At 56.9% G+C, this 20,509-nt stretch overlaps 1 protein-coding gene across 1 annotated transcript; it reads right to left on the bottom strand.

Annotated features, from left to right (window-relative positions):
• Positions 1 to 11,034: 11,034 nt before the first annotated feature.
• On the bottom strand, positions 11,035 to 20,503 carry FGF3 (fibroblast growth factor 3). The gene is made up of 3 exons (XM_004383881.1): positions 20,284 to 20,503; positions 17,978 to 18,081; positions 11,035 to 11,436 (listed from the first exon to the last, which is right to left on the bottom strand). Exons 1-3 carry the CDS (start codon positions 20,501 to 20,503, stop codon positions 11,035 to 11,037), a joined length of 726 nt encoding a protein of 241 aa, XP_004383938.1.
• Positions 20,504 to 20,509: the final 6 nt, after the last annotated feature.

Genomic DNA, 20,509 nt, shown 5'->3' with positions numbered 1-20,509 from the left:
CAGACCTCTTTTACATGAGAGATATAAACTTTCTTGCTGAGAGTGCATTTATTTTAAGTTTTCTGACCTTCATAGTTGAGTCAAATCCTAACCGACACAGGGAACATGGGTACTCTGGGAGGTTCATCTGGGGCCAAGAGGAGCTGTGAGGCCAAAACCATTAGATTCCAAAAGCAAGGCTTTCCCATGCAGGTAGGGTTGCAGGCGTGGTGCCTCAGACAAGCCCTTGGTGAGCTTCAGGGGGGCTGTGACCACCCTACTCCTGCCCCAACCTGTCTCCCTTCAGCACAGGGCCTGAGTGGGCCCCCAGACAATGATGCCCTCATTTTGGTGCCAATCCCTCCCTTAAGCCCCCAACACCTGGGTGGAGGTAGCACTTCCTTGCCCAGCCTCCCCACCTGCCCTTTCACCCATAGAGTGCATGTAGGGGGTGGGGTGGCTGTGTTCCCCCAGGGCCATTGTGAGTCCACAGGGAGGCAGGCACAGTCCCCTCGCAGACCCAGTCTAACGTCATCCCTTCGCACTGGGAAATTGGGGCTTTACCTCAAGCCTCAGTCTCCCTGCCTGTAAAATGGGATTGTAATGGCTGGCGCTGCAGGGTCTCTGGGAGAATTTGGTGGGACAGTGGTGGAAAGCCCAGAGCAAAGAGCTTCACGTGCTGACTCAGGGGCGTGATCGACCCAGAGCTTGTCCCTTTATAGCAGCGTCTCCATAGTGTAGTTGCACCAGTCTCCCGGAGGCCTTGTTAAAACAGGTTGCTGGGCCCCTCCCAGGGTTCTGCCTCAGCAGGTCTGGGTGCCCAGGAATGTGCATTGCTAGCCAGTTCTCAAGGAGCCCTGGTGGCACAATGGTTAAGTGCTTAGCTGCTAACAAAAAGGTCAGCAGTTCGAACCCGCCATCTACTCCATGGGAGAGAAGACCTGGTGATCTGCTCACATAAAAACTACAGTCTAGGAAACTCTATGGGGTAGTTCTAGTCCGTCACGTGGGGTCGCTAGGAGTCAGAATTAACTGGATGGCACAAAACCACAACCAATTCCCCGGCCAGGGGACCACACTTGGGGAGCCATTGGTTTAAGTCAAGGACTCTACAACAAAAATGTGCAAATGAGCCCCTCCTTAAGATCACCTGGGCCCAAGACCAGCGGAACTCTGTAGCCAGACAACTGGGTTTCAATTCCAGCTCCAACCCTTGGATGCTGCGTGACCTTGGGCAAGTTGCTTGCCTTCTCTGAGCCTTGGTTCCCTATCTGTCAAATGAGGAGAATTCAAACACAACTCAGAGAGCTGAGGAGGATCAGGCAAAGTGGCAGAGTTGGCAAGAGCCCAATAAAAGCCCCTCCTCTTTCTGCTTCTCCTCACCCTCCCCACCTCCACCACAATCATCATCATCATCATTGTTATGGATTGAATTATGGCCCCCAGAATATCTGCCGAATTCCTGGGCCTTGTAGTGTGGCTGGGATCCTGTTTGGAAATTGTGTTTCTTTTGTTACATTAATGAGCTCATACCTGTGCAGGATGGGTCCTAAACCTAATCCCCTCTGAGTTCTAAAGACCAGGATAGACACAGAGACACACACACAAGGGGAAGACAGACACCTTGTGAGGATCACCTACAAGCCCAGGAGTAATAAGCGCCTGCTGCATACCCTACCCTGGCTGGCCTGGAAGGTGACTCTGTCGGCAGGGTCAGGCCAGGACCCAGGCCCACAGCCCCCTCCTTGGCCATGCCCTGACCCTTGTGTGCAGCATGAAGGTGGGCCCTCTGCCCCCCTTGTGGCATACTGGGCACTCCAAGATGGTCTGGTACTGCTCCCAGCCCCTCAGGGTTGGTCAGTCATTCCCGAATCAGGGGACACCACTCCCTCCCCACTGCCAGACCGGGGTGACCGAGCAGCCACTGCAAGCACGCCAAGGGGCAAAGAGGCATCATCATCCGCCAAGTCTACCGGCTGGGCCAGACCTTCTCCACCAGCTTGGCTTCACCTTGGAAACCCAGCAAAGTCCAGGACCACAGGTGGTGAAGTTGTTGCTGAGGGCACTGCCATCTGCTGGCAGGATGGGGTACTGCAGGCCATGCGTCCTCCCAGGCCACCTCTGCCACACTCGCCCCCACCTTCTGCCTCCCCAATTGCTCGCAAGGGGTGATGAAGGCCTGGCCAGCCCCACCCTCACCAAAAGACTTGCAGACGTGACTGTGCCGTATTCTTTTTATAACTACTTTGTTGTTGTTAGTGGTCATTGAGTTGATTCCGACTCATGGCAACCCCATGTGTGCAGAGTAGGGCTGCTCCATAGGGTAGCAACTTTGTTGAGACATGATTCACATATCACACACTCCATCCACTGAAAGTGAACAATTCAAATGGTTTTTAGTATATTCCCAGGGTTGCCCTGGTGGCGCAGTGGTGAAGAGCTATGGCTGCTAACCAAAAGGTCGGCAGTTCGAATCCACCAGCCGCTCCTTGGAAACTTTATGGGACAGTTCTACTCTGTTCTGTAGGGTCACCATAAGGCAGAATCAACTCAACGGCAATGGATTTTTTTGGTTTGGTGCAACCATCACCACAATCAATTTTAGAACATGTTTATTACTCACAAAGGATCCCGTACACCAATGTATCCCCAATCCCCTTAGCCCTGTTGTTGCATGCCGTCGAGTCGATTCTGACTCAGAGCCACCCTACAGGACAGAGTAGAACTGCCCCATGGGATTTCTTAGGCTGTCATCTTTCCAGGAGCAGATGGCCAGGTCTTTCTCCCATGAAGTCACTGGTGGGTTCGAACAGCAGAAGACATGTAGGCTGGCAGTCTAGCGCTCAACCATTGTACCACAAGGGCACCTTCCCCCAGCCCTAGGCAAACACTAATCTACTTTCTGTTTCTATAGTTTCCCCTTTCCATGTACTTCATATAAATGAGGTCATACCACATGTGGTCTTTTGTGACTGTCTTCTTTCACTCAGCATAACTTTTTGGGGGTCCATCCATACTGTAGCGTGTATCATTTCTTTTTATTGCTGCATAATGTCCCCTTGTGTGGATATGCCACGTTTTCTTTATTTGTCCATCAGTCAATGGATGTTTGCTTCCACTTTCTGGCGATTGTGAATAATGCTACTCTGAACGTTTGTGCACAGATTGTTTTTTCACTGAGTATATACCCAGGAGTGGAATTGCTGGGCCATTGGTATCCCTGGGTGTAATCTCAGGAACTGCCAGACTGTTTTCCACAGTGGGCGCACCCCTCTTCCCTGTTCTTGATGTCCTGACTGTCCTGCCCCTGTTCCTCGGACACCATGTGGGAGAGTATTATAAGTGCTGAGACCAAGAGACCTGGTCCCAGCCCTGACATGCCCCTTACTGACTGTGTGGCTTGGAGAAAATCCCTAACCTCTCTGAGCCTCAGTTTTGTCATCTGCAAAAGGCAAATCGATGCCTTTGAATGATGGTGTTGGCGAAGAATATTGAATATCATGGACTGCCAGAAACATTAACAAATCTGTCTTGGAAGAAGTACAGCTAGAATGCTCCTTAGAAGGGAGGAGAGCGAGACTTTGTCTCACGTACTTTGGACATGTTATCCGGAGGGACAAGTCCCTGGACAAGGACATCATGCTTGGTAAAGTAGAGGGTCAGCAAAAAAAGAGAAAGACCCCCGACGAGATGGAGCCTGCAACAACGGGCTCGAGCATAACAACGCTTGTGAGGATGGCGCGGGAGCGGGCGGTGTTTAGTTCTGTTGTACGTGGGGTCGCTAGGAGTCGGAACTGACTTGACAGCACCTAACAACAAGCAAAAGCAAATAATAACAGCGTGTAGCAGACACTGCCAGTGTTCCACCCACATCCCCTTGGTCCTCACCCTTCCGTGCGCAGACTCCCCAAGACTTCTACCACAAGCACGTGGGTTTCTTTTCAGGAAGGGGTAGGCCAGAAGTGCGCAGAGTAGCTGTCCCTGTGGACAACCCTCAGCTGAGGAAGGACTGGAGTTGTGGATAAATCACCCAGGTGTCTCGCCCCCTGGGTGGGTGATTGGTAGGGGACTGGCAGGCAGTGAATGGGCAATTAACTAGATAATTACGGATTTGTCAGGTTCTGTGAAGAAAAATAACAAGGCACTAGAAAAAAATAAGACGGGGCCGTGAGGTGGAGAGGGTGGTTGCTGAGGGCCTCTCTGAGGAGGTGAGGATTGAGAAGGCACAGCCAGGTGAAGAGCAGAGGGAAGACTATTCCCGGCAGACAACAGGTGCAAACGGCCTGTGGCAGGGAAGAGCATGGGATGGCTGGAACAGTGTGGCTGGAGTGTTAACTGAGGAAGGGTGAGGGGCACAGGAGGCAGGAGAACAGGGAGCATTCTGCTGAAAAGAGGTGATTATTTAGAACAAATCACCAGGGCTTGCTGCATGCGTGCAGGTCCAGTCTCCCCTCCTGAGACAAGAGAACTTTCAAATAGGCTTGTTCTTTCAATGAGAGAGTTCATGGAGAAAGGTTAGAAAGAAATGTCTTATAAAGAGCCCAGTCTGAAGCATCGAATGGGCAAGGTGGGCTTCCCCGACTCATTCTCTCTTCTACAAGTATCCAGCCAGCATTCCCCATGGACTCAGCAAAGGTGAAGAGGGTCCTGGGGGTGGCTCCATCCTCCTTGGGGAGCTGGGCAGGTTTGCCCCTGCCTGGACAGGTATCCTGGGTCCCATCTTGACCTCTGTGTCATCTGGCCTGCATTAGGTATCCTTCCTGGGAGTCAGGCTCCTCATGGGTGAAGTGACGACAGTAACCCTGCGTGCAGAGTTGTTCAAGGACTCCAGGAGCCCTCCCATGGCGTGTGTTTAGACACAACGCGAAGCTCTTGGGATAGCCTGGCGGTGGGTTAGCCCTCAACGAAGAGGACTTTCGATCGTTCTTACCACGACTGCCTCCCGATGGCCCCAGAGCCGGTGTGGGGACATCAGGCTGACATTCCAGAGCCTGCTGACCCTCAGTCTACCTATGGTAGGTGTCATTATTGTCCCCATTTCAGAGGGGGAAACGAAGGGTCTGCGAAGTTAGAGGACTTACCGGCCTCCGTCTGTGAAGGGAGCATGGAGATTGAAAGCCAGGGTGGCCCAGGTCTGAAGCCCGCAGCTCTGAACACCCTCGCCGCCAAGCCAGCACCTCCTCTGCTCCACTTCCCCACCCCTGCTTCCAGCCCTTCAGTCCAGACCTTTCCATGTCGCAGGGCAACTCTGATGGCTTGCTGGGGGTCGGGGGTGCTTCAGTTTGTCTCTGAGGATGTTGTCAGTTGTTATCTTGGTGGCAGTTTGCGGTTGGCTGGGCACAAGGCACTGGCTCCCAAGAGCAGGGTCCCCACCCCAGCCTTTCCCCGGTTTCTCAGGTCACTGCTCCCAGCCTGCTGCTTTAGAGCCATGCCTCTCTCCCACCATGAGGCTGCAGGCTCCTCGTGAGCATGGATGGGCTGTGTCTCCTCTTGAGCCTCCCTGCCCAGCACGGGGTTTGGCTTTTGGCTGATGCTGACATATGCTGGATGGATAGTAGATGGGTAGGTGGATGGATGGATGGATGGATGGATGGATGGATGGATGGATGGATGGATGGATGGACGGACGGATGGATGGATGCATGGATGGGTATATGTATGGATGGATGCATGGGTGGCTAGGTGGTTTGGTAGGTAGATGGATAGATGGATAATGGCTGGATGGATAGGTGGATGGATGGATGGATAGATGGATAGGTGAATAGATGGGTAGGTGGATGGATGGGTAGATGAATGGATAGGTGGATGGATGGATAGATGGGTGGGTGGATGTGTGGATGGATGGATGGATAGATGGATGGGTGAATGGATGAGGGGGGATTGAAAGATGTATATATGTATGTAGGATTACAAATTTCCTGAATAGCACTAAATGTTATTTCATCAACGATAATAAATGAATTCTTGGAATGTCTATCTTGAAGTCAGCTTGCCCAAGCTGCTGGGTTTCACAGCTCACCATCAACATTCCCTTTGCCGCATAAAACTTTCGGTTCCTTCCTCACTGCGATGCAGTGAATTTCTTAATACGGCCCTTCTAGCCATAGTCTGTAACGCCCACCAAATGACTTGGTGGGACTACGTAAATCCAAGGGGATTAGGTAGCTTGCTAATAATGTAAATAAAGTACATGGCACTGTGTGGGGATAGGACCATGCAAATAAGGTGTATGGAACACTAAGGAGGGCATTGGTCAGTTTTGCTATCCTGCTAGGCTTAAAGTGAGCCATCCCAGAGGTGAGAAGTGAGGATCTTATCACCACCAAGAAAGAAGAGCCAAGAATGGAGCACGTCCTTCGGACTCGGGATCCCTGCGCTGAGAACCTCCTCAACCCAGGAGACAGAAAGAGGGAACGGTAACATGGAAGACAGACAGAGGCAGCAGAACCAGGACAGAGAGGGACAGCAGAAACACTGGAGATGGCTAGAAGCAGTGGCAGAGAAACGGTGGCAGCAGAACCAGGAGACTGGCAGGAGACACCACGGTGGGTGTGCCGACTCACGGAGCTAGAGCTGAGCGCCTTCCGGCAGAGGCTTACTGGCAGAGTGGGGTATCTCTAGGCACTTAGTGATGGAAGTACAAGAGCAGGGCAGAGGCCGAGGGCCAGAAAGAGACCCACAGGCTCAGCTGAGAAGAGGCTGTCCTGATGGAAGAACTGTATCCTGAGCATTCCTGAACCTGAATTGTAACCTGTTACTTCCCTATAAACTCCATAACTGTATGATCTGTGAATTCTATGTGGCCATTGCAACGAATTGTCGAACCCAGCAGAGAAGTTGCGAGTGCCGTGGGAGGGACGGCTGGTGTCAGAATTGGTAAAAAGGTTGGAGAGAGGAGGTATGTCTGACGTCTGCATCATAGGAATCAGCCTTGGGCTGTTGATCTCAACTCTCCTTCCCCCTTGTGAAGTTAAAAGAGGTCAGACCCCCCTGCCACGCCATTTTTACGCTCACCTTTGAAGCCTGTGTTGCCAGCCCCTGAAACAGGAGCGCTGCAGAATGGGCATCTGGGGGAGGTACTTGTTACCCTTGGTGGTCTCCCAGCCCCTCTCCGGGAAGACCAGTGCAGTCCTGTCCCCCATTCTCTCGTGGCTTTGTCATCCCAGCACACCCCAAGGACCACTATGAGAGCCGCATTTGACGGGTGAGGAGACCGAGGCTGAGAGAGGCAGAGGCTGATGGGGACTACGTGGCATCAAGCGTATCATCATCTGCTGCAAAGCGACAGAAGTGGTCAGGGCTGCATTTGAGTCAGGTGTCTGACAGAATTGACTCCGCTGCAACGGGTTTGGGTTTTTTTCAGTCTGAGTCCAACACTCATGTGGCCTTTTTCCCACCTAGAAGCCCCTCGCCCATGTCCCGTCCCCAGGCGTGAGCACAGACCCCAGCTGTGCTCAGGCACACATGTGGGACACCAGGTATTTGAGCGATTGCAGCCGAGAAGACGAGGTCAGCAGGTCAGCTCGGGGCTATATCTGGCACACCCTGGAATTTGGGGTCGCCCTCCGATGGAGGGCACTGATCATAGACCTGCTTGTTCACCTTCCCAAGTCCATCAAACCCTGGGGAGACGGGAGGCCTCTGAGCCCGTCGAGGGTTCAAAGACCACTCCCAGCAGCTGAGGCTGGGTCCCAGCGCCGCCCCATGGTAGTGAGAGGGACTAGTGGCCGCAGGGGCTGGGGCTGAGGTGGGCAGTGGGGGTCCTCATCTTTGGCTTCCCGTGGGCCTGGCCACCTTGGGCTGTGTGGGCAGCAGGGGTGGGCCAGACCCTGCCATTCAGTCCCCTTGCTTCTGCCCCTAGTGAGAGCAGCTCACACCTCCTGAGGCCACTACCTGTCTCCCTCCACAAGCCAGTGGACGGGCAGGGGACCTGCTGGACACCCCACAAGTTCAGTCCCCAAATCCCAGACCCTGGGCAGCCAAAGACCTGGCCCTGCCCCCTCGGCCCCCTCCCTCCTCTTCTCGACAAGCCGTGGCTGGGCAGATGGGGAGATGGGGAATGCAAGGCGTATGTCTGCTGCCCCCAAAGCCACAGATCTGCCACCTCTGGACGCCCCCTCCTGGCCCAGGTGCATCTACTCAGGTACACAGGGGGCCTGTCCCCAGCCTCTGCCCACTCTGGGCCTCAGGCCGGGGAGGGCAAGCCCAGGGTGGGCCCAGGCCCTGCAGGGAAGGGGCTGGGTGCAGAGGGCCTCATCCACCGCATTTTCCCTCTAGGGCATCCCACCCCCCAGATCTGCCTGCATGCTCAGACCACTTCTGCCCTCTGTTTTCCTTCCGCAGTGAAGCAGGGGCTCCAGACCATGCCCACCCCTCACTTCCCCACCCCTACCCCCGCCCTCACCTTGAGGACTCTGGGGATTTGCATGTTCTATGAAGGAAGGAGACGTCCCTGGGTGTGCAAACGGTGAAGGCACTCAGCTGCTAACCTGAAGGTTGGTGGTTTGAGTCCACCCAGAGGTGCCTCAGAAGAAAGACCTGAGAATCTACTTCTAAAAAATCAGCCAGTGAAAATCCTATGGAGCACAGTTTTCCTCGGACCACGTGGGGTCTACCTGAGTCGGGGTCATCTCCATGGCGCTGGTTGATGGAGGGACAGTGGCAGTCAATGCAGAGACAAGTGGGGGCCTCAGAGCCTCCTGGGTGTCCCCTGACGCCAGGCCTCGAGGATTCAGCCCTGGCTGTGCTGAGTTGGGCAGCAGAGGCAATGGGGGAAGGATCAAGGCCTGGGTGGATGTGGACATCACCGGGGTGCTGGCCGGACTTGTGCCAGGGAGAGCTGCCCGCTCCCGTTGTCCCGCAGACACGCAGCAGCACTGGAATTTGCCTCGCTGGGGGCCAGGGCTCCGAGGGCGTGGGCCTGGCTCCCCCCACCAGGAGCTGGCAGAGAGCAAGGCCCCCAGGGCCAGGCCACGCATCTTCAGGGTCAGGAGGTGGTGCAGAGTGCCAGCTACCACACTGCCTGCGCAAACCCAACCTCCTTATGGGAACTCGGCGTCTCAGGCATCACTCACCACCTGCTGCAGGCCCAGACCACACCCCACGTGGGTCACGCTTCCTTGGAGCCTCAGCGTCCCCTCTGTGAGATGGGGGGTACTTGGGCACAGAGCAGGTGGGAGGTCAAACCAGGCCACATCCCCCTCCCATTCTTGGGCGACCGTCTGCGGATGGAGTAGCAGCAAGTCCCGTGGTGGGCCGCTGCTGCCCCCGCCCCAACTATACGGCCGGGAGTGTCCGCCTTGCTGAGCCTCAGTCTCATCTGCAAAATGGCAACAATACCAGCGCTGCCCCCGATCGTTCCGGATGACGAGTGTCACCCCCAGTGAGCTCAGTGTGAGCCACTGCTCTTGGCTGTGGCCACCAGTGTCCATGTCTACAGGGGATAATATCTGGGAGTCCGACTCGCTGGCCACACTGGGCGCCGAGGCCTTACACTCGGCAGTCTTTGCCAGGATTTTCACGCATGTCACACGCGCGCTGGTGCTGAGCCCCGCCTCCTCTCTGTCTGGTTGATCTGGGCAGATCGTGGGACTCCCGGATCCCACCAAGCAGGAGCACCGGCCCCGGCCACACCCCTCCCCTGGGCCGGCCCCAGGGGACCCCGCCCACAGCCATTGTTAGGGGAGGCAGAAGGGACACCTGGCTCAAGGCCGGCAGGGATGGGCTTGGAGGTTTGCTTTCTTAGGCAAAAGCAGGAACGTTCAAGGTCCTTGCAGCAGGTGGCACGGATGACCGGGTCGTGAAGGTGAGGCGGGGGGGTGTTATGTCTGCTATGGAACAGAGACGCGGAATTGCCCCCAGAAAGCACACGGCTGCAGGACGGAGGGGCCGTGCGGGGCTCTAGAGCAAGGTACACATTTCTCTCTCTCTCTCCACACACACACATACTCATGCATACACACACACAAGTGTATTCATGCATACACAGACACAGGACCACACTCTCCTAGGAAAATACACATACGCACTCGTGCACATGCACACACTAACACACTCATGCACGTACACACACACAAGTGTATTCATGTGTGAGGATTACACACACTCTCGGGAATGTGCAAACATACACCCCTACACACGCAAACACATACACACTCAGACACACCCAGGAATACACGCTCCTGCAGACACGTAACACACACACACATGCACGTATGCGCACGTACACACACACCCAGGAATACACGCACACACAGACACTCTCCTGTCAACACACATAGACACATTCAGACACACACAGGAGTACACATTTGTGCGCACACACACGCACACACAACACTCATGCATAAGCCTATTGGTTCCATCTACACAGACCATCTATTCATTTAAAAAAACAGTAACTTTCAAAACCAGGGGATCAAAACGCTTCTCTAGCCCAATTTCTCAGAATACAATCTTACATCTGAAAACAGCAGTGGACGCAAGAAAGGCCGACACTGTTCTAAAGGAACAGACTTCCCTATCATCACAAGAAATAGGGGCATGTGGAACCCACAAGTGTTTCCTCAGGCCACATTGTAATCTATTAAATAACAAAGTGGAATGAAATACTTTAATGTTTCAGTTACGCAAACCCCCGTGCTGTGTGCTGCCGGGAAACCCCTCGGTCCGCTGGGACCTGGCATGTCTGGTGGTCCCCCCACGGGCAAGGGGCTGCTAGCCAATGTCCACCCACCGCGTCTCGCACTCAGAGCTGCCCTCCCCCTCCTCCCACCCCTTGGCTCTGCTTTAACCCTCGTCTGTGAAGATCAGAAGGGCTGGTCCTGTGTTCTGCTGGTCTCAAAAATGGAGCCCGCCCAGGAGTAAGAAATGGGGCATGGGGTGCTTGGGGGAGAGTTTGTTATGAAACCTGTCCTTTGGTTGGCTAGGAGCTGACATGGTGAACACCACAGGCATTGGCCAGTTCACACCTGCCTCGGCTGGGCTCAGCCGTGACCTTGGAGCCCCATGTCCGTGACTTTGGAACCCAGTGTGGGGCCAGAAGGTGCCAGAGCATCACCCCTCCGCGTGTTCTCCGTGCCTGGGGGGCTGAGCGTGGGTGCCCTGGCTCTGCTTCCTCTGTTGCTGCCGCCGCCGCTGCTGGGGGCCCTTGCCCGGTGGCCTGGCCAGGCCGCCCCAGAGCCCAGCGCCACCCTGCAGCCGCCGGACCATCTCGTGGTCCTTGTGGTCCAGCACGCGGGGCAGGAACAAAGAGGACTTCTGCGTGCGGCGCGTCTTGAAGCCCCGGCGGGGCCGGCCCTTGCCATTCACAGACACGTACCACAGTCTTTCGGCCGTGCTAGGCTGGCGCCGGGCCCCGGGCCCGCTGGGCATCGTCCGGTACAGCCGGGAGGCGTAGGTGTTGTAACCCAGCTCGTGGATGCGCTCCACAAACTCACACTCGGCATTGTAGCTCTCCTGCGGGGGCGAGACACCGTGGTCAGGGGCCACGCTGGATGGTGACGGGCTGCGGGGGGAGGTTGGCTCCTCCCAACGCCTCCCTCCCCACTCCTCTGCTCCTGCTGAGCCCAGCCACTCATACCCATCCAACACGCCTGCGTTCTCGCCCCCTACACCCCCAATGCACACACACACAAAAGTGCACAAAATGCGCAGACATACATGCATACACGTACATAGATACACACACATGTACACATGCACACACGTACACACACATGTGCACACATGTCCAGCAGCCCTTCCTCCATGGTGAACTTGGCCTCCAGGGTTCAGTTCAAGTGTCACTTTCTCTGTGTCGTGGGGAGAATCTGTACCCCAAAAGATGTGTTCAAGTCCTACCTCCCCACCCCATGTCTGTGAATGTGACCTTATTTGGAAATAGAGTGTTTGCAGATGGAATTAGTTGAGAGGAGGTCACACTGGAAGTAGCATGGACTATAAATCCAGTATGACCAGTGTCATTTTAAGAAGAGACACAGAGATACAGAGAGACACTGGGAAGAAGACGATGTGAAGACAGAGACAGACACGCACAGAGGAGACGGCTGTGTGCAGATGAAGCCAGAGGTGGAGTGATGTGGCCACAAGCCAAGGAATGCCAGCTGCCACCAGCAGCTAGAACAGGCAAGGAAGGATCCGCCCCTAGAGCCCCAGAGAGAGCACGGCCCTGCGGCACCTTACTTTCAGCCCTGATCCAATATAACAGGCGTCCTTATAAGAAGAAAGACACAGACAGAAAGACACAGAGGGAAGACGGAGGCAGAGATGGGAGTGATGCGGCCACAAGCCAAGGAACGCCTGGGGCCCCCAGAAGCTGGAAGAGGCCAGGAAGGATCGATCGTCCCCTAGAGCCTGTGGAGGGAGTGTGGCCCTGCCAACACTTGATTTCGGATGTATAGTCTCCAGAACTGAGAGAGAATAAAACCCAAACCCATTGCTGTCGAGTTGAATTCCGACTCATAGTGACCCTGCAGGACAGAGTAGAACTGCCCCACAGGGTTTCCAAGGCTGTAATCTTTAGAAAAGCAGACTGTCACATCTTTCTCCTGCAGAACGACTCGTGGTTAGCAGCTGAGTGCTTAACTACTGCGCCACCGGGGGGTCGTTCAAAAAATATGGAACGCTTCACAAAATCGTGTGTCAACCTTTTCCTTAAGCCACCCTGTCTGTGGTCCTTTGTTACAGAAGCCTCAGGAGACGGGACACTCTGGGGCCTCTGACTGCTCGGGAAGGGTCGCTCTCCCCCTCTCCTCTCTGGGCTCCCCAGCCTCCAGTCCCCTCACGGAGGGCACTGACTGGGGCCTCCCCAGCATGGGGACAAATGTGGCTGCAGAGCAGAGATGGGGCTGCCTGACCCAGCACAGCTGCATGGGCACCAGCAGGGACTGGACATCTGGACGAAGGAAGAGGCAGCTCCCACCATCTCTTCGGAAGAAATTGCATAAAAGACAAAGAAGAGAGGGGGACAACGATGAGAGTAAGGAGAGGGGGCACAGTGGGGTCCGAGGGTCCAGGTTCTCCAGTTAAGCACTGAGTTCAGGTCCCAGCCCTGGTCCTTGACTTCTGAGCGTCGCTGTCCTCACCCCGAGGGTGGGGGACAGCGGTCCCACCAACAGCATCTGAGGTCAAAAACATACATGGAGCAGGACCAGGAGCCTGACGGGAAGTCTGTGTTCAACACAGATGTGGCTATTCAGAGAACGAATGCCGGGCAGGCCATCCCAGTGCACGCTGGAGCGTGGAAGGGTTTCACATTGTCAGTGGAGATCAGCGGGGATCCTGCCAGACCAAGGATGCGGGGGTGACAGGTGGGTCCCTGCCCTCTTGGAGCAGGGCACATGGAGGGAGAGAGGCAGAGTAAACTCTGCCCAGAGGGCGCTGCCACAGGGTGCCTGAGGCCTGGCTGGGCTGCTCTTTTTCAAGGTTCCCCTTGTGTCTCTGGCCTGTGGGGTGGGGAGGGGTGGGCATGGCTTATGCCAACCCAGTTGGGGCTTCGATTCCCACTGGAAGTGGTAAGAATTCCAAGGGCCACCGGCCCAGGTAGTGCACCTCTCGGATGGCAGGCCAGCCCTCCCAGCTCCCAGAGCCCAGGCCAAGTCAGATCACCATGAGGTATCACCTCTTCCCAAGCAGACCGGGCAGGCTGGAGGGCAGGGACAGGCAGCCAGAAGGGCATCTCCTTCCCTTCTGGGCTTTGTCACGGAGAGGGGACCCGGGCGGCCTGTCTCAGTCCAAGGGGTGTGTCCCCATGTGAGCAGGTGACGGATGCAGCTACTGGGTGGAGGTAGACATTCATGAGAGGCCTCGGGCAAATGGGGCCCAGACGCGCGCACTCATCAGCATCTGACCCGGAAGGAACCCAGGGAGCAGGATGTTTGCAGTAGCAAAGCCTGTTCTTTCGATCGCCACAGCTGTCCACAGCAGCGAAGGGTGGAGCTGATCTCCTTGGTGCTGCTTCTCCCCAACACCCCTGCCTCTCTCCTGCTCTCCCACCCTCAGCGGATGCTCTGCACCCCTGTGCACAACCCTGCCCAGAAGAGGGGCGCCAGGCCCCGAGTCACGCGGGATGTGGTGCTGTTCTGGCCTGTGCCTGTCCCTCCCCTCTCCTGGGTGTGAGTGTGTGGGCTCAGGGCAGGTCAGGCATGAGCAGGTGGGCTCAGGGCTCCCCCAGGTGTGAGTGGGTGGCCTCAGGGCTCCCCCAGGCATGAGTGGGCGGACTCAGGGCTCCCCAGGCATTAGTGGGGTGGGCTCAGGGCTCCCCTGGCATGAGTGGGTGGGCTCAGGGCTCCCCCAGGCGTGAGTGGGCTGAGGACTCCCCAGGCGTGAACGAGTGGGCTCAGGGCTCCCCCGGGCGCAAGTGGGTGGGCTCAGGCAAAGCCCCTCCCCACAAGCGCCATTCAGATCTGGACTGTGAGCAGTCCCCAATCCCAGGTCCCTCCCAGGTCCCTCAGTGCCAGAGGAGGCATGTCCCCCTGGAGCAGAGGCCCACGGACCAGGGAAACCAAAGGAGAGGTTTTCACTTTGCAGGGACACTTGTGAGGGCCATTCAGGGATACGGACCTGTGCTCCTCAAAGGGTAAGGGGACCAGGCCTTCCTGATGGGAGGCCTGCTGGGCAGGGGTAGGCACAGCACCTGCTTGCACCTCGTAGGGGCACCTGGGGTGGCTGAGATGACCGGGGAAGATGGCGTCAGCTCAAGGCTGGACACCTGCGGTTGACAGTCCCCTGCCAGTGTTCCCAATGTCTGACCTACCCCCCACTGTCCCAACCAGGCCCTCTGTTCACATAAACCCCTCCCTCGAGCCCCGCCCACCCCCAGCTCCATCTGCTTCCTGCTCAGGCTTCCCTGGCACTTGGAGCTCTCTGGGAAAGCCAGCCTGGGCAGTGCTGGGCAGCTAGGCATAGGGACAAGGATCTGGAGGGCAGCATGGGAAGGGTGGGAATGAAGCTGTGAGGAGAGGTGACATTTGAAGGGATGGGTGGACTCTTTCTAGGTGGGCATTCTGGAGACAGGAACATTTCAGGCAGTGGCAGCACGGGCAAAGGCATGAAGCAGTGAGCAGCATGAATAGTTTGGAGAACCACGAGGGGTTCTAGCAGCTGGAGCTGGGGCATGAGTCACAAAATAATGGTGGGAGGTGGGAGGTGGGAGCAGAAGGTGGCCTGGGCTGGCTCCTGTATGGGCTGAGTGAAGGCACCTGGGTGGATGACGAGGAGTTCCCAGAGGCCAGGATGTGATCGGATTTGCATTTTAGGAAGATCTTGCCAGGTACTAATCACAGAGTGTGGCATGTGATAAGTGGCCAGGAAATATTTGTTTGATGGATGAAGGAATAAACACGTGATGGGTGGTGGATGGATGGTTGATGAATGGATGGATGGATGAGTGGACGATGGATGGATGGATGACGGATGGATGAATAGATAGATGGATGGGTGAATAAAAGAGTAGGTAGATGGATGACTGATGGACGCATAGACGGATGGATGGATGCATGCATGGATGGATAGGTGGATGGATGAGTGAGTGATGGATGGATGAATAGAAGAGTAGATGGATGACCGATGGATGAATGATTGATGGATGGATGGATGGATGATGGGTGATTGATGGATGGATGATTGATGAATGGATGATGGATGGATGGATGGATGAGTGGATGATGGATGGATGAGTGGATGATGGATGGATGAATGGAAGAGTAGATGGATGACTTATGGATGATTGATGGATGGATGGTTGATGAATGGATAGATGGATGCATAGATGGATAGATGGATGGATGAGTGGATGATGGATGGATGGATGGATGAGTAGTGGCTAGTGGGGCAGTAATTTAGGCAGGGAGAGGGGAGCTGCTGAGTTCACTTGGGATGTGCTGCCCTCTTCCTAAGGTCTCTGGGCCACTCAGACTTTCGCGGGTTCCCTATAGCTCAGAAAGGAGGTCGGAGCTGGAGTCTGGGAGCTGTCAGCATGTGATGGCCACTGGCCCACAGACATGGGTGAGCTAGCCTGGGGCGGGGGGCGGTGAGAAGCAAAGCCTGGGGAACTCAGATGGCCAAGAGGCAGACTTATGGGAGCACAGGATAGGGGACCTGGGCAGCAGGTGACAGGAATGACACCTCCCAGGTCACCCGCAGGGCAGTGAGACCTTCCCTGACAGTTGCTTTGAAGAATTCCACCAGGCTCTCACTGGCCTCGTCATCCCCTGGTGCGGCTGGGAGCCTCTCTCCCTCCTTCCGCAAAGCTAAGGCAGTCAGCTCTCAGCAAAGGAGGCCACAAATGGACCCTGACACATTGGTATCCCCCAAGTCATGCCTTGTTCTGTCTCCCAAAGCCTTGGGTCTGGGTTCCCCATGGGAAGAGGTGGCAGAAACCTTTGGCTTTCCCACCTGAGTCAGCCCTCCTTTGTCCTTTTTATGAACTTCTCTGGTGGGAACAAAAAGCTTCCTTGATGGTCAGTAAGACCTGCACCATCGCTAATGGTCAAGCAGCTCACTGGATGACGGATGGATGCATGGATGGATAGATAGATGGATAGATAGGTGGGTGGATGGATGGATGGATGGATGGATGCTTAGGTGGGTGGGTGGATGGATGGATGGATGGGTGGATGGATAGGTGGGTGGATGGATGGATAGATGGGTGGGCAGATGGATGTATGGACGGATGAGTGGGTGGATGGATGGATGCATGGATGGATGGATGATTGGGGGGCGATGGGGGATGGGTAGATGGATGGGTGGGTACATGGATGGATGCATGGGTGAGTCCCCTCTCCCTAAGGGATAAGAGCCACTTGTGGGTGGCCTAAAGGCCATTTCAAGAATACAAAGTCAGTTCTCCTCTCCCTGCACTAGGTCATAAGGTCCCAGGGGCCTGGAGAGCCACACAGCCCCTCAAGAAAAACTCAGACCTGACCCCAGGCAAAGGGCACTTCTTTATAAACCACAATTGGAGTTTAGAGACTCTGGAAGCACATGCAAAAGAAGGTGGGCACTGGGAGAGTCCCTGCTCCCAGACAAAGCTTCTGATAACAGGCCCCTGGGTTGAGAAAACAAACGGCGCATTCCAGCCCCTGCATTTCCTGTAGCAAAACAGCTAAAACCTGCGAGGCTTCAAGGAGGGTTTTCCTGCGACTCTCCTCCAGCACACTGCCTGACTTCAAAGAGCGCAGGGAAATTTGGATCTGTTTCCCCTCCCTGCAAAGGGACTAAATAGAGAGCAGGGACGGCAGGGAGATGGTCTGACGTTTAGGTTATGTGTGGATGGAAAACCTCTTATTGCCCAAGGAGGTATCAGCTGAATTGCATGTAATAACTAGTTTGAAGATAGCAAATTTCCTAGTTATATGTATTTTACTCCATGTATTCCCCACCCCCAACCCTCGGAGGGAGGACATGGCCAACGCCCGTGGAGTTGCGAGACTCTTTTTTGTTGCTCGGAGGCCCAGACTGAGCTCCAGACCCGGATGTGAGGCTCCATACGCCTGGGACGCTGGCCCCCATCAACTCCCCTTCGGCTCCCACCCTTGGGAAAAACTGGCTGCCCTGCCCTCCTTACATCTCCTGGGTAGAGCCCTGGCTGACCCGAAGGAAGAGCTTTATGCCAACCAACATCCTCGCTTCACCCCAAGGTTTGCTTGGGCCAGTTTGTTTCTGGAAATTTGGGGGACAATCCTTCCCTGCTCTGCATCCTGCAGGGAAGGGCTATGGGGACGACAAGGTATTGGGGGAACATTTTCTAACCTGGAAACATTTGAGAGCATAGGACTTGTTGTCCCCCAGTGTAACCCTCCCTGCCGGCCATGCTCCAAGCGGCTCATCCTGGCAGCTGCCTCTAACAAAAGCACTTGGGCATGAGTCACAGGGCTCTGGTCCCCGCTCGGCCTTGCACAGCCCTGCACAAAGCATCGGATGCCCATGTGCCCTCTGTCCCATCCCCTGCTGTGAGACTATTCGGTCAGTGTCCACCCGCACGAGGGACTGGACTCACCGAGGCGTAGAGGCGGCCCCTTTTGTTCATGGCTAGGTACCGCCCGGAGAAGAGCCCCTTGATGGCCACAATGCCCACCTCCACGGCTGTGATCTCCAGGATACCTGGGAAGAGTCCAGAAGGCGCATCACTCCCTGCCCTCCCACAGAGTCATAGAGGTGAGCACCTCCCCCAATTCACTGCCCACCCCCCCACAGCCCCAAGCCCTGCACAGATTGGGAGGTTGGTGAGGGCAACACACACCCAGCAGGAAGGGAGCAGGGCGGTGACTTCGGAAGTTCAGGGGAGGGAAACAACATTAACATTTATAGGGGCCTAGGGGCCGAGCCTTTGCCAGGCACCGTGGCTTTGCGAGCCTGGTAGCTCACTTGAGCCTCTCAACAACCCAGTTTCCTGATGTGACAGACAAGGAAGCAGAGACCACGGAGGTTAGGCGGAGTGCCCAAGACCACCAGAACAGAGGTTTGGGCTGGAATTCGGACCCAGGCTGCAGATACTGGGAGTCTCTTAAACCACCCTGCTGCACCTGGGGCCCCAGGTGGAGAGGGAGCCGTCTGGTGCCATTTGATAATAGAATCCACAGGTCACCACCCAAATGCGTCTGGCACTGGACTGGGAGCTGGATTAGACCCCAAGCTCGCTAAAGTAAGGGCCAATCTTAAACTGCGCCCAGCTCACCCATTCCCCACTGGATGTAAGAACATTTAAATCCTTCCACTCCTTAACGTCTTTCCTTCTGGACACAGACAGCTTGCTCTCTGCGGCTGGCAATAAAGGCCTGGACCGGGCCATTGTCCCCCAAGAGCGACTTGGAAGAAGTTGGGGGCGTCCTGCCGCGCCCTCTCCAGAGGACTCCTGGCGTCCAGAGCGGCTGTGATCGCCGGGCTCAGGTCCGGGACCACTGGAGGCTTGCCCGGCGTGCGGAGGGTGCAGTCTGCCGGCCTCTACGGTCCCTGAGACACAGGCCTGGCAGAGGCTGGGGTGCCGGCCCTGGGCCCAGCGAAGCTCGCGTTTGGTTGCCAGACGAGGGCAGTGGCAGTCCTGCGCTGTCCTCCACTCCCGGGCAGCCCACCTTGGTTGCCCGTGGCGTTTGGGCTCTGCACCAGCGCCTCTGAATGGAAGCCTGGATTTGGAGAGGGCAGGGGTGCCCGTCCGGGACGAGCGCGTCCTGCTCGAGGGGACTCCCAGGCGACAGCCAGCCTCGCACAGCGCGGGGGCGTCCCCGGCACACAGCTTCGCAGGGCTGCGGCTTTCCCAGAGGAAGCTGTGGTTTCCCGCCGCCGCCTTGAACCCACGGTGCAACTTTCTGCCCCCGGAGCGCCACACGTCGCAGCGGAGAACCCCGGCAGCCCCGGCCACACTCCCAAGCCCCCATCCTGACCCTGCCCGGCCGAGCTCCGCTCTCCTGCTCCCACCGAGCAGAGCTACGTCGGGGCCCCTGGTGGGGCGCTCCGCGCCGCTAGCCTGCTTGGAGAGCGCAGCGTGGCCGCCAGGCCGGGTCTCCCAGGCTGGCGGAACCAAAGCCTGGAGCCTCGCGGGACTCCGCCGCACACATAGTTGGGCTGCGGGTCCTGGCTACGGGGTGGGGTGTCTCTGCGTCCCCAGACCCGGGCAAACGCTCCTTCGAGGCTCTGTCGCTCATCACACTGCCCGCCACCCCGCGGCGGTGCCGCCCACCCTGCCTGTTGCTCCGCGGCCAAGGGCGGCGGCGGGAGGGGTTCTGACTGTGACCCGTAAGATGACTGCCTGCCTGTCTGTGGTCTGTCGGTGGTAGCCGCGGCCCCGGAGCCCAGCTCTGCCTGGGCGCGCGTCCTCCGTGCCGAGGCAGCAGCGCTGGCGGCCACTTGGGCGGCCGCGATCCAGGAGGTGGAGGGGACGGCGGGGCGCCCCGGGGGTCGTCAGGAGGAGGAGAAGTCGTCAAAATAATAAAGACAATGATGAATGCCTTCTCCAACACCTTTTCTCCGGCAAACCCAAAGGGCTTACGCTTGTCAGAGCCGCCAGACCCAGGCCGAGCGGGAGCGAGATGCGCCTCCTGCGCTCCCCTCCGACTCGACTAGCTCGCCAAGACCCGGAGAAGCCTCAGGACCCTCTGGACGTGATGTCCCCGTTCCCCTCTGGTCCCAGCGCGCTCTCGTCCGGGACGTGGAGGGAGACGAGGCAACCTCGGGCGTTTCCTTCTGACCGGGCGAGGCGGCCTGCTCTCTAGGGCACCCTGGCGCGTCGTCCCCTTCCCGGGGCCCGGGCACCTCCGGGGCGCCGCTCCCGCCCTCGAGAACCGCCGCAGGGCCGGGCCCGGCACTCACTGTAGGCGCTGTCCTCCAGGCTGCCGTTGACGCGGCCGCTCGGGTGCAGCTGCAGGTGGTACTTGGTGGCGCAGTAGAGCTTGCGGCGCCGGGGCGCCCCGCCGAGGTGCTCGTAGACGCCTCCGCGGCCGCCTGCATCACGCGGCAGCCGCGCTCCGGTGCCCGCCGCGGGCCAGCCGGGCTCCAACAGGCTGAGCAGCAGGAGCCAGATCAGGGCCATGGCGGC

Source organism: Trichechus manatus, unplaced genomic scaffold (genome assembly GCF_000243295.1).
Source record: "Trichechus manatus latirostris isolate Lorelei unplaced genomic scaffold, TriManLat1.0 scaffold00113, whole genome shotgun sequence".
Classification (NCBI taxonomy): Eukaryota; Metazoa; Chordata; class Mammalia; order Sirenia; family Trichechidae; genus Trichechus; species Trichechus manatus.
This window is presented reverse-complemented; position numbering and strand designations above follow the sequence as displayed.